Below are 12,672 nucleotides of genomic sequence, written 5' to 3'. Positions count from 1 at the left end.
GTTTACTGCTTGACTCAATCCAATCTGATCAAGTTCTTGGCAGTAATGTGAACCCGTCCTACTGCACAACCACGAGCACAGGCTAGCCTCCATTTTCTGTACCTTTTGACGCCGCAGAGACTGGCTTGCCCTCTCCTTCCACAACCAGAAATAGGTATCAAAGACTCCATACCGCGAGTAGTTTGTCAATCTTAGAATGGCCATCCCTTTCCAGTACGCTCGAACTTTTGATGTACCCTTACTATCAGGTGGACAGTATGCAGCGAAGAGTCGAGACATGAAGTGAAGCGGAGGTACATAGTACTCCTACTATCTTACCATGATAGAGATGGATTGCCAATTTCGAGCTTTCTGGGTCGGATCCGTAACTATCTACCTCGAAGAGAGGAGTTCGGGAGGTGAAAGGCCATGGGCCAGGCCAGATAATTGAAAGATCCGGTGAAGTGCCTGTTTACGGGGAAAAGTTCCGATATAATTCACGATATAATCAGGTGAAGCCTTACATCTTCCTAGACTATATAATCTCTCTGCGGCGCCATCATCAGCCACCTTCCGACATCTCAATATATCCCACATCCAGCCTATAAAAGCCAGAGGTCCCAGAACTCACTACTTTCATCAACATGATACCAACTCATACACTTAGGTAGTATGAGGAATCGGATAATTTTATCGATATCTTGATCAAGCACTTGTTAGCGAGATATCGTAGAACTTCTTTTATATTACACAAAGCTTGACCGTCAGCGAGATACTCGTAAACATATTGTCACAGGAGGTCGCTAGGTCTTCAGACGAGCTGAGCAACCACATATTACTGAAGGAAATTGATAACGAGGTCGAATACCAGCCATCTCCCCTTTCACATAAAGGGTGCTGGGGCCCAGATAATATATGCATCATCAATGTATGGGAAAAAATACTCTAAAAGACATGGTACAACAACACGAAACGCACCTGAACCTGCCGCATAGCAGTAGCACATAACAACCATGGACGATCCTCAGTGCTCACGTCAACACAAGGGCATCTGCAATCCAATACTACTCCTTGGCGACACCCATGATCAATCGAGTCATCGATCTTGCCGGCTGCCTGTCGATCCTGCATTGCGGCCAGAGTGGAACGAGATTGACGGGGAGGATGATGCTCCAGGATACACCCCTCTCGCTGATGTCGCCGAAATGCATGAGAGCCCTGTGCGAGAGAGGCCATCGGGCACGCTCGATCTCACCATCAATTCTTTCTTTTTCTAGTTCTCGTCGTGGTCGCGAACGTTAGTATTCAGGTCATCCCTAGATTGTGGTTGGATTGAACGGAAATTTGTGCTGCAATAATACTTTAGATGTTACACGTGGGCAGGCTTTCAACAATATCTTGATGATATTTATGTCTGTAGCACTATATACTGGAGGAGGTATACTGTATGCAAGAGCACACATTATCATGAAATAATCTGCTCTGATGACTATATATCTTCATATCTCTATATTTGGCTAGCACCTGTGTCATCTTCAACAAGATAAACTTAACTGCGTAACCAACTTCATCAGACGCTTAGTAAGTCTTTTTTTGAAGGATTCACGCAGAGGTGAGACGAAAGGCTTATCCATAAGGGGCCGATGAACAGGGGAATACATACTGTATCACGCTAATCACTCTATATATATCCAAATGATAGTTATCTCGCATAAGAGACTGCCATATTTTAATATTCAGTAGTAGGATGATTTTACATAGCCTAAATATACTGGTGGCTTCCGAGCCTACATATAATTACATATAATACTCTCCTGATGTATCTCAGCAACGATCTTTTCACAGAGGTTGAGTCCGATGATGGAACATACAGCTCCTGTCTTAGTAAAGCTTCTGGTACATCTACTAGTAAATACCGAAATAGTATTAGATTGACATCCAGATGAAGATGACGCTTTGTCAATCTCAGGGCCAAATCATGCCATCTGACCAGTCAGAGGCACGGAATTTGCATTCAGGGGATGATGGCCCCAAAGATGACCGTGGCCCCCCCCTTGAACCAGCCAACCACCGGGGTATGTGAGTAAGAATGTAAATAATGTGCAGAAATCAATTTATTCTTCATATTTGGTAGTCCAGTCAAGGTGTGGTGGAGGCTATCGAATGGTTGACTGTTGGAGGATGGCAAGCTAAGCACATGCCAAGAGTAAAGGGAGAGAGACAGGGAGAGGCTATGACACTATTGAAATGTCATTTCTGTCAAATCAATAATATGGATATGGTTTGACAGCCTATGGAGAAAGCACAGATCTATTGAAGACTCGGCATGAATATTGATTAATTCCATATCCACTAGATAATATGGAACTGGGGGCCATCGGGACCCAACTCCGGATTATACCAGTGTGGCAGCAGGTGCAGAATGAGTACAGTATTGCTGTGTATACAAGGTATGGTTGACCCTAAGGCTGGAATTAACGAGAAACCCTTCATGTTATTTCATGTTATTGTCATTAAGCTTCTTGCCCACTCATGTAAATCTCTGCCAAAAGTTGAAGAGAAAAACGGTCAGTGGTGGCATGGACTGGTTTGTCGGGATCGAGACCGGATGACGCGTGGCTTGAGCCATTCGAACCCGCTCATTCGCGTTCTGGCCGTTCTCATTACAGTAGGCCTGTCGAACATGTGTTCCTTCAGTATTAGTGATTAGTCGACTCCCTACGTACTCCTGTATGGATAAGAATCACCCCCAACTGTAATACTACTATTGTCGACTATTGGGGCTGGCTGACAAGTCTCACCATGGAACCTGACATCTGGTGCTATGGGAAAGGCCAAGTCCTTCAACGGTCGGCTGTTTGCGGGAATGATAGACTAGCCCAAATGCCGGTGACAGGAATAGGCGAGTGCAATGGTGGAAAGAGGAAGAAGAAGCAGAATGGGCATCTAATCTCGATTAATGAGTTAATCAAATGGATCAGCTCGTCTGCCGTGCCTGAGGCTTCGGGTGGGTGTGTAGCGGCCTCATGATTCGACCAGACATCCCGTGTTAATTTCCGGGCGAAGGAATCCAACGTGGGCTGGAGGTTCGAGACCATCCAGTCCAGGCACGGCCGGCCGTGCCTGGCACACATCCAGAGAATGGTTGGTTGCACTTGAGACACCCGATGTAAGGAATCATGGGGCATGATGGGAACCCTCCTCCACCGTTCCGTATATGCCAGGGGAGGGTGGTTTATGTGGTAGACTAGGCATCTTTGTTGCAGCAGCGCACAGAGGCATGTACGTCCGTTCATGGGATTTCTGCGACCTTCCCACCATTCCTCTGCACGGTCGGCTGGATAGGATTTTCCATTTTCCCCTCTTCAAGAATAATTCTCCAATAGTTTGATCAATTTTCCTTCCGGAGAGGGGGATGCTAGTAGGACAAGTTTCTCGCAGAATTCGCTATAGTCGGTCAATATCCCGGCACTATTCCCGGACTACTAAGTCTCCTATTGACAATGGCTGGCGTGCCGCTTGCTGGTCGGGTTAATTGCGTTCGTTCCACGCCATGGAGCAGTGATCCGGCCTGTGCGATGGGCTGGAAGAAGACGGGAAGACAAACATGTAGATAGATGGGCTAGACTTTTTGATGTGGTTCTTCGTTGATGCTGAGTGGTGAGGGGAGATGAAGATGAGGGTCAACCCATCTTTTGGGAGGAACCAACATTGGACAGTCCATAGATAAATGAATGGGGATTGACTTGGTTCCCCTCCCCTACATAAACTGTGGCAGTAAGTGGCAGGAGTGAGTGGGCATAAAAATCACTGCCCAGCACTAAACCCAATCGAGTCAGGCCTTCGCCCTCTCCGCGTCTCCCGCCCACCACCCCCTTCCACTTCCACACACCCACACCCACACCCACCACCACCACTTTCAGTCGTTTGTCTGCTTACTTCCTCGTTCCCTTTCGGTTTGTTCGAATTCCTATTATTATCGGTCATTTCTTTCTTTCGACTTTCACTCATTTACCTCTGCTTCTGCTTCTTCTTCTTCCTCCCTCTCTCTCTTCCCTTTTGATCCTTTTGCTCTCTTCTCTTCCTTTTCGGCCATCAACTCGTTCTCCCCCTCGTCTTCCTCTCCCCAACCCCCGGACATACCGCCTTCATTCTCCTCCTGTCATCTCGATCTCCCCTGAATCCATTGTCCCTGCGGTGGTTCTGTACCTGGCAGCCACCAACGCGTGTTTCTCCGACGTCAACCCCAGCGACCTATCAAATATCAACTGCCACTGGGGTTGAATTGTCCATCGCACTGACTGTCCAAAACGCCCGACTGGGAGAATCATCTACCGCCTCACCTTAACGGAGATCCACCTTAGATCGCATACTATGACCGTTGTTGCCTACCGTCCGCCGACCGTCTTCCCTACCACCGACATCCGTTCGCTTGTCTAAAATCACCCATCCTCCTTTTGATGACCTCGTAACCACCCTCACGACTTGACGTCCGTTGAGAACCCACACTCTTTTACCAGATACACTACATTCTGCACGTTCGCTTTGCCGTTGATCGGCCTGCCACTCTTTTCTCGCCCATTTGAAGCAGCAGCGTTTTATCACGACCCAACCTTATACCTCCTTGTTTTTCATCCCTTCGCCGCGACCCATTTTCGAACTCACATCTTACCTTTCATCATGTCTTTCCATATTCCCGATACATCCTCCCCCAATGGTATGTCCTCTTCTACCTGGTCTGATTCACACTCCGAATACTGACACGATGTGTTGAAGTCTTGTACGCCCGCTCCCTTCTGTCCTTCAGAAGCTGTGTGTCATGTCCCTCTACATCACCGTCTTGCCCGACCTGCGACGATGGCTATACATGTACGATGACCAGTCAGTCATGTTCTGCGTGTGCCAGCACCCAATGTGTCAAGTCCCCAACGTCTAGCGACAGCTCTAGCCCAAACAACTCGGGTGGAGGAGGCAGTGACGCCGGAGCGATTGCGGGAGGAGTCATTGGTGGTATTGCATTTATTGCGATTGTGACGTTCCTCGTGTGGTGGTTCTTCATCCGGAAGAAGCGCCAGGAACAGGCAGCCAGTGTGGCAGAAAAGGCCAGCACATTCAACGACGCCCGACAGTCGAGAAAATCGACTCATTCGATCGCATCCACCGTCCTTACTCGCGCCTCCAATGTCATTCAGATCGCATATATTCCCGGTGTCACCAACCGCTCGCCCCCAGAAACTCCAGGTCACCTCGTGCCGCCTGTTCCTCCGTTGCCCGGTGCCCACCCGGATCAGCACTTCTTCATGCCCGGCGATCTCCGCGACTCCACATGGTCGGAAATGTCGAACGAACGCCGCAGCATCGCTCCCAGTTTGCGCAGCAGTGTGGCCACCACTATCTACCGGAACAATGCCATCGTCAGCCCGATGCCTGCACAACAGGTCATGCGCACACGGGCGGCGGTGGTCAACATCAACGGAGCTGCCGATGCGCCCGCTGTTCCAGCCATCACCCAGGCACAACTCGCCAAGGCAGGTGTCACCACGACTACCAGCAACAGTTCGATTGTCGCACGCACTGTTACCGCCAAGCCGGTTATGGTGAGAGGTGCCTCGAAGAAGAAGAAGAAGAACAACAACGCCTCTGCGTCTCCCGCTGTCCAGACCATCGAGGAGCAACCGGAGACAAATAGTGCGGCTGCTTCTAAGTCACCTAGTACCCAAGAAAAGGAAGAGACGCCTACCTCAGGCTTCGACGAAAACTCCTCGGATGAAGAAGACTCGGCGCCGAAGACTACACCGGCACAGAACACCAACAAGACAGAGACGGCTAAGGCGGATACACAATCACGACCCGCTACCGTGATTGAAGACTCGCCAGCCGTCAGCCAGAGCCCTTTCAAGGATCAACCCGCAGAGACCGATCGCCGAGCGTCTGCCCGAGCGTCATCTTTGCTCGAGAGACCCGAAGGTACCCAGTCTAACCGAAGCAGTCGACACCTCCCCCCGCGCGTCGAGAGCCCATTCTCTGACGCCAACGAGGTGAAATGATTTGCACGCTCTTTCCTATATGTCTGATTTATCTGCGTTCGAGAACCCTTTCATTTGGATGGCGACAAATGGCGCACAGTGATTAGCAGTTGGCCCTATGGGGAGCCCCTACTTTCTTGTATCTATGATTTATGCTTCTTGACTCTTGGATCTCTATTGGTCTACTAGAATTGCCACACAGTGGATTTGAAATTGGACACCTATATATGAAGATTCTATACGATTTCCCCAAAAAAGAATTAAGCCGAAGGCAGTGGACGCACGTGGACTGTTGCCCAGCTCTAGCTCCTTACCAAACAATATACTCCCTCCTGAACATGATATTCTATATCTAGTCTTCCACTTCCTCAAATAATAGTTATACTCATCTTAACAACCGCAGGACTCACCCCCATCCCCACCCCCACCCCCTATCCTCATCAACATCTCACCCCTCCTCCGCCCCAAAAACCACCACACCCCCGGGCCACCACGGAATATTCACATGCACCCTATCATCCTGCCCAATAGTCAAACAAACCCTCTTGCCCACCAGATCAAACTCCGGATACGCATACGTGAGCCTCGCCTTCTCCGGCACCTCCCAACACCTCGTAATGACCGCGGACCGATACTGCAACTCATTGCCATCTCTCAAGACCATCCCCGTAATAGCCGCGGAATCCCTCGCATAGTCCACACCCCCGGCTGCAAGCGCAACATGCTCTTCGAGCGCGATAACCTTCTCCGCCATGATGGCACATAATTGGCTACTGAAGACGCCTTCCTGCCGGGAACAGGAGCGGAGAAGATCGACGGCTTCGCGCCGGGTGAGGGGGTCGCGACATAATGTGGCGGTTGTGTAGAGGGGGGCGATGATGCCGAGGTCGAGGGAGAAGGTGGGATTTAATGTGGTATTGGTGGGTGATGATGATGATGATGATGATGATGGGTTGGACATCTGCACGACGGATTTCGATAATGAGATGATTTGTTTGAAGATAGGGTTGAATCGGTCCCAGATCGTGGAGTCGGAGGAGCCCGAGTTGTATTGTTCGAGCATCATGGTGTATTCGAGACGGTGGATTTGGAGGATTTTAAGCCCGATTTGTTCCTTGGCTGTGAGGGTGGAGCCGCGGGTTTGTTCGAAGTGGTCGAGGGCGGTGGACCACTTGGTTAGGATGGTGGCGTAGTGGTGGATTAGGGGGGCGAGGGATGGGTTTGTTGTTGGTGATGGTGATGGGGATGATGATGGTGGTGTTGAGGGTTGGGTGTCGATGAGAGTGTGGTAGTCGTGTCGGTATGTGCTGCTGTAGTGTTCGTAGATGTTGCGGGCTTGGGAGAGGGAGGTGAAGGTTGAGGGGATTTCGATGATGTCGGTGGATGTGCATTTTAGTTGGGCGGTGCTGTAGGCTGGGCTGTCTTCGTTGGATCGGGTCTTGTGTGGGATTGTTAGTATGGGGAGGGAGCTTGGGTTGGGTATGGGGTAGTACCAAGGCATATACTTGGATCTGTAGGCGGATGAGGAGTTTGCGTATTTCATCGATCTCGAGATTCGGTACCGTGGATGGTCTGAGCAGGGGATGGTGGTATGTTCCTGTGCTTGCGTCGTAGGCAACTTCGCCCAGGATCTTCATGCCGCTTCTGATGTGGCTGAGGGCTGCGACGTAGTGGGCTGACATGATCTGAGTGATGGTCAAATAAATGCGTGTCTGCCAAAAGAGTGGTATAATAACATACCTCGTAGCAGACAAATAGCACGCATGATATAAGACACACGTCCACCGAGAGCGTCGCGCCATGACTACTGATCACATATGTGGACGATGGGCTACCTGAATCCTCCGACGGACGCAAAAGAGCCCGGATGGCCGCAAGGTATTGTTGCAAGACAAAGGTGTCATGGCTTTTTCGGCTGAACCAGGGTCCTGGAATTCGCTGACCATTCTCGAAGTTCTCATGCAGTGCACCCAAGGCGACCAGGGCATGCCATACGGGCTTCTCCTTCTGACTGACTTGCAAGACTGACCGACTCCATAATTCTGAGCCACAGTAGCCGGCTAGAGAGAAGACGGTCTTTTCGTAAAAAAACTGGAATGATCGGATATCACGCTCCCCTGTGGCATAGCGGAAGCCAGTGAGGGTATGGGAAGGACGTGGAAGGATGGTGGTTGTAAGAGTAGAGGTGAGGTTGGTCGCATAGCCGTCGCATTTGCGGCCTGTGGAAGCGCATCTTCGGCAGCTTGGTCGGGTTTCATCGCATTTGACGCGCCTTACTGTGGTGATAAAGAAGATAGTGTGTGGGCGATAACCGTATCTTATTTTCACGGGGTATCAGACATGACTTACTTCTATGGATGTGAATTAGTACTGTATATTTCTTATCGTGAGGGAAGACAAGTCACTTACTTGCATGTGGTACACCCTGACTTGGACCGTGTCCGGTAGACTCGCTGTCGGGGTTTGCCATCGTTAGAGCTCATTGGTGGTTTGATCGGATTAAGAAGTATGTTCCACTATAGATAGGCGTGCCAAAAGCAAGCCTGCAGAGGGTCAGATGGGAATTACAAGCCGGAATAAAAATGGCGTTATTGCGGAGAAAGGAGGAGCTGAAAAGTAATTCGGTCAGCCTCGGAGTGAAGATGTCTACTTCCACCCATGCCGGACGGGGCTGAGCAGGAGCTAACTAACTAATGTACAGTATACAGCTGACAGAAGAGAAAGAATAATATCCGGATTCCAGAATGCTGCAATGGATGCCAAGATTGCAAATACAAATCTAACAAAGTATAATCTATCAGTTTGTTATTATTAAGGGCTTTCATTGTTAAGGCCAGACTCCAACCCCACCGCGATGATCTCATCGCTCGTCTTCTCTAATTAAACAGTAAGTAGCCATCCACTCTTCCATCTTCAACCTATCTTCTTCGCACTTCCTTCATATCTTCTATGATAGTGAACTCACCATGTCTGCTCTACAGAGTCTCCGTTCGACTTATCGTCTAAACTCTGGCCATGAGATCCCCATCCTTGGATACGGGGTGAGCTTATCCTGAACTTTCCTCATCCGACCAGGCAAACTAACTAGTGAACCAGGTCTATCTAATGTACGTGCACTGAGCCAGGCTTCAACTTACATCCCAACTAACTTTTCCAGCCCGGCATCCCAAACAGAGAAAGCTGTTCTCGAAGCACTCAAAATCGGTTACCGCCATGTAGGTTCTACACTCATCTCTCCCATCATTCGTCACACTCATCAGATGCCAGGTCGACTCTGCTATCATGTATCGCAACGAGAAGGCCTGTGGGCGCGCCATCGCAAATTCCTGTCTTCCCCGGTCGGAGATCTTCTTCACGACCAAGATTCCCCCAGGATCGATGGGATACGATCGTACTAAGCGAGCTATCGACTCAAGTCTGCGTGAAGCACAGCAGGAATATTTCGATCTGTCAGTTTACCCTACGTGCTTACATCCATTAGAAGATGATGCTGACAAAAGTAGAATCCTGCTACATGCTCCCTACGGCGGAAAAGAAGCCCGTCTCGGCTCGTGGAAGGCCCTTGTGGAAGCACAGGAAGCCGGCAAGACCCGATCCATTGGGGTGTCGAACTATGGAATCCACCACCTCGACGAGCTGGAAGAGTACATCAAGTCCGGGGGAGGGGGACAGATCGATGTCGGCCAGTATGAGCTGCACCCGTGGCTGGACCGATCGGAGATTGCAGAGTGGTTGCAGAAACGCAATATCGTGGTGCAGGCCTACTCCCCCTTGGCGCATGGGACGCGCATGGGCGAACGTGTGTTGAAGGAGCTGGGAAAGAAGTATGGCAAGTCGCCGGCACAGATCATGATCCGCTGGGGGCTACAAAAGGTATGTCCTTTGGAAGCAGTTGGAAGGACTCCATGCTGACGATGTAGGGATTTGTGCCTCTGCCCAAATCGGTGACGCCCAGTCGGATTCAAGAAAATGCGGAGGTGTTTGATTTCGCATTGACAGAGGAGGAGATGAAGTTATTGCACACAGGCGAATACTCGCCCACGGATTGGGATCCCACCGTGGACTACGACTAGATGTAGACCAGTTAGTATGTAATGAAACCGGAGTGTACAGAGTAAACTCAGGGTTATGAATGGATAAAGGCTGTGGATGGATAAGCACAAGACAGGCGGGCCGGTCCCCGCGGGGCTGCTTAGCAATAATTGAACCAATCCATCCATCTTTATCTTTCTCCCCGCCAACTTCAGCGCATTCCATCTCCGAATCCCCCTCTTTCCCTCGTCTACATCCCTTCTCTCCTCGAAGTATCCTCTCGAAATCCCGTCATCATGAAGCTCATTCTCTCCTCCTCGTACGTCTATCCTCGTACCCTCCCAATTCCCCGCTAACAACCACAGAAATATCATGATAAGCGGCGAGACTATCATCCGCCATCCCACCGAAAAGTCCAACGTCGAACTGATCAACTCCCTGCGCACAAACTTCCAAGCCGCCCAACACGCTGCAGACCCCTCCAGCGACCGTCCTCCCTACACCACCTGGACCAAACAAGGCGATAATGCCCTATACATCCCCGCGACCGATTTCGCGCACGGTCTCTCCGAAGAGCGCTCCCAATACGACATCACCGTCAAACTATTCTACCTTCCGGGCATCCCTGCCTCCCGGCGCTGCGCACACACCCGCGAAGCCATCGATCTCGTTCTCAAAGAGCTGCACGTCGACTCCATCGACCTGCTGATTGTCTCTTTCCCGGGCATCCTCTTCGACGCCGACGACGACAGCGACGAAGAAGTTTCCTCCGACAATGGCAGTGAAGAACCCGATGACTTTGACAGCATGATCCAAACATGGCGCACCCTGGAGGGTCTGCAGGAGCAGGGCATGATCTCACAGTTGGGCGTCGCGGAATTCGGAAGCGAACGGCTCGCCCGGTTTCTTCCCCACACGAAGGTCAAGCCGTCTGTCGATCAGATCAATCTGAAGGATTGTTGTGTCGTGCCTAAGTCGCTGATTCTCTACGCAAAGCAAGAGCACATTCAATTGCTGACGCATAACGACTGCATGGATATCTTGCCTGTCGGCACGACTCGGGACCTACTTGGGCCTGGGGAAAAGGGCGCGGGGATTCTGGCCTCGTCGCCGGATGCGCTGGACGGTATCCAGGGCGATATCGAGCCGCAGTGGGTGGTCAAGTATACGGCTGTGGTGAAGGATCGGGGGGTGGTGGAGAATAAGGGATATTTTGCGCTGGCGGATGTAGGCAGCTGCGTGGAGAGATCGTAACCATCCTCCTCCTTCTTTATCTCCTTTCTTCGTCTGCTCACTACATGATTACACCCTCGCATGGATAAGCACGGCTGGCGTTATTCGTTCTGTTCATTTCATTCCAGTTCTACTTCTAAATCTTCTCTTCATATACATAACGACTCAATGACAAGCACATTCACCATCACCATCCCTCTACCCCCGCAAAAAAAGAACAAGAATGATAAACCTAACCAATCATACTCCTCTTCCTCCCCCTCATCCTCACATCCTCCAACCTCTTCAACACCGACCCCGACCCGCGATAACTCGCACGATACCCCTCAAGCACTTCCCCAAATAACGGCTCCGTACGGGGATGCGTACTCCCAAACGCACGCTCCAGAACATACAAATCGACCGCGCGATCCTCATCCTGAATACTCTGACTCGCCAGACCGAAATCAATCAACACCACCTCACCCTGCATATCAGGACTCACTCCTTCCCCTTCCCCATCAACCTCACCCTCAGTCGCACCTCTCAAGATCAAATTACTCGTGGTCAAATCCCCATGCACCACACCAGCCTTATGCAACGCGCCCACAGCAGCCCCAACCCGTCTCAACAACCCCTTGACTTTCTTCTCCTCTTCCTCAATCTCATTATCCTGTAGCTTGACTTCCCCATCAACCTGCCTCTTCGCCCCAACACCCACCCCAGAAGAGCCACCAGATGCAGAGCGAGATTTGATATACCTCTCCCACCTCTGAATCACCACCCGAACCACACATCCCTCGATCCACTCCATGAGGATCCACGCCCCATTTCCCCTAACACCCTCACCCACATCCCCCCCAGAACCACTATGGTTGTTGTTGTCCTTGTTGGTATTATTGATATCCCAATCCACCGCCAACACAGCCGGAACATTCACGCCCTCGCGCACAAGACGCACCAGACACCGCGCTTCCTGGAGGACGCGGGCACGCGTCAATCGCCGGTCGAGGATCGGATGGCGGTAGGGCTTTGTTGGGCGGATCTTGAGGGCCGCGGGGGTGGAGGGACTCAGGTACGTCGTTTTGTATAGGTGGGCTTCGGCGCCTTGGGTTATTAGGTGCATTTGGTGAGAGGGGGTGTGGTGGAAGGGTGGGGGGAGGGGTGGGGGTGTGTAGGTTTCTGTTGTCATTGTGGTGGTTATTGTCGTTGGATTGGAGGTCGGTTGGGAGGCGGAGGTGGTGGTGAGGACGGTAACTTGTGTAGAGTATGTCGTGTGGAGAATGTAGGAGGTGGTGGTGGTGAGAGGAGAGGTGTGAATTGTGTATGGAGGGGTGTGAGAGTGAGGGGAGAAATCGATGTTATCGAAAAGTTCGGGTGGGGCGGTGATTAATGGATGGATGGATGCATGCATGGCTTTATC

General features: G+C 50.9%; 8 protein-coding genes across 8 annotated transcripts; 5 read left to right on the top strand and 3 right to left on the bottom strand.

Moving 5' to 3' along the window:
* Positions 1 to 992: 992 nt before the first annotated feature.
* On the top strand, positions 993 to 2,150 carry BO87DRAFT_384238 (uncharacterized protein; the record flags this gene model as incomplete). The annotated part of the gene is made up of 5 exons (XM_025624684.1): positions 993 to 1,199; positions 1,554 to 1,560; positions 1,808 to 1,875; positions 1,910 to 2,058; positions 2,114 to 2,150. The coding sequence occupies 5 exons, from the start codon at positions 993 to 995 to the stop codon at positions 2,148 to 2,150; spliced, it is 468 nt and encodes a 155-aa protein (XP_025482574.1).
* A 102-nt stretch (positions 2,151 to 2,252) lies between these two features.
* On the top strand, positions 2,253 to 2,755 carry BO87DRAFT_221089 (uncharacterized protein). Its single transcript, XM_025618692.1, has one exon. The coding sequence runs from the start codon at positions 2,402 to 2,404 to the stop codon at positions 2,687 to 2,689; it is 288 nt and encodes a 95-aa protein (XP_025482573.1). The 5' UTR covers positions 2,253 to 2,401; the 3' UTR covers positions 2,690 to 2,755.
* On the bottom strand, positions 2,756 to 3,392 carry BO87DRAFT_221088 (uncharacterized protein). The gene has a single exon (XM_025618691.1). The coding sequence runs from the start codon at positions 3,273 to 3,275 to the stop codon at positions 2,823 to 2,825; it is 453 nt and encodes a 150-aa protein (XP_025482572.1). The 5' UTR covers positions 3,276 to 3,392; the 3' UTR covers positions 2,756 to 2,822.
* A 1,093-nt stretch (positions 3,393 to 4,485) lies between these two features.
* On the top strand, positions 4,486 to 6,211 carry BO87DRAFT_221052 (uncharacterized protein). Its single transcript, XM_025618690.1, has 2 exons — positions 4,486 to 4,696; positions 4,756 to 6,211. The coding sequence occupies exons 1-2, from the start codon at positions 4,660 to 4,662 to the stop codon at positions 6,024 to 6,026; spliced, it is 1,308 nt and encodes a 435-aa protein (XP_025482571.1). The 5' UTR covers positions 4,486 to 4,659; the 3' UTR covers positions 6,027 to 6,211.
* A 242-nt stretch (positions 6,212 to 6,453) lies between these two features.
* BO87DRAFT_456792 (Zn(II)2Cys6 transcription factor domain-containing protein) lies at positions 6,454 to 8,705 on the bottom strand (the record flags this gene model as incomplete). The annotated part of the gene is made up of 4 exons (XM_025628752.1): positions 8,415 to 8,705; positions 7,746 to 8,283; positions 7,499 to 7,690; positions 6,454 to 7,443 (listed from the first exon to the last, which is right to left on the bottom strand). The coding sequence occupies exons 1-4, from the start codon at positions 8,486 to 8,488 to the stop codon at positions 6,454 to 6,456; spliced, it is 1,794 nt and encodes a 597-aa protein (XP_025482570.1). The 5' UTR covers positions 8,489 to 8,705.
* A 202-nt stretch (positions 8,706 to 8,907) lies between these two features.
* Positions 8,908 to 10,169, top strand: BO87DRAFT_456791 (aldo/keto reductase family protein). The gene is made up of 6 exons (XM_025628751.1): positions 8,908 to 9,046; positions 9,102 to 9,112; positions 9,163 to 9,220; positions 9,273 to 9,454; positions 9,509 to 9,878; positions 9,926 to 10,169. Exons 1-6 carry the CDS (start codon positions 8,972 to 8,974, stop codon positions 10,076 to 10,078), a joined length of 849 nt encoding a protein of 282 aa, XP_025482569.1. The 5' UTR covers positions 8,908 to 8,971; the 3' UTR covers positions 10,079 to 10,169.
* Positions 10,170 to 10,255: 86 nt separating this feature from the next.
* Positions 10,256 to 11,456, top strand: BO87DRAFT_374129 (putative gamma-cysteine synthetase regulatory subunit). Its single transcript, XM_025622717.1, has 2 exons — positions 10,256 to 10,356; positions 10,403 to 11,456. Exons 1-2 carry the CDS (start codon positions 10,334 to 10,336, stop codon positions 11,289 to 11,291), a joined length of 912 nt encoding a protein of 303 aa, XP_025482568.1. The 5' UTR covers positions 10,256 to 10,333; the 3' UTR covers positions 11,292 to 11,456.
* A 46-nt stretch (positions 11,457 to 11,502) lies between these two features.
* Positions 11,503 to 12,626, bottom strand: bud32 (serine/threonine protein kinase BUD32; the record flags this gene model as incomplete). The annotated part of the gene is made up of 2 exons (XM_025621239.1): positions 11,985 to 12,626; positions 11,503 to 11,933 (listed from the first exon to the last, which is right to left on the bottom strand). Exons 1-2 carry the CDS (start codon positions 12,439 to 12,441, stop codon positions 11,503 to 11,505), a joined length of 888 nt encoding a protein of 295 aa, XP_025482567.1. The 5' UTR covers positions 12,442 to 12,626.
* Positions 12,627 to 12,672: the final 46 nt, after the last annotated feature.

Source organism: Aspergillus neoniger (genome assembly GCF_003184625.1).
Source record: "Aspergillus neoniger CBS 115656 unplaced genomic scaffold BO87scaffold_7, whole genome shotgun sequence".
In the NCBI taxonomy this organism is placed as follows: domain Eukaryota; kingdom Fungi; phylum Ascomycota; class Eurotiomycetes; order Eurotiales; family Aspergillaceae; genus Aspergillus; species Aspergillus neoniger.
This window is presented reverse-complemented; position numbering and strand designations above follow the sequence as displayed.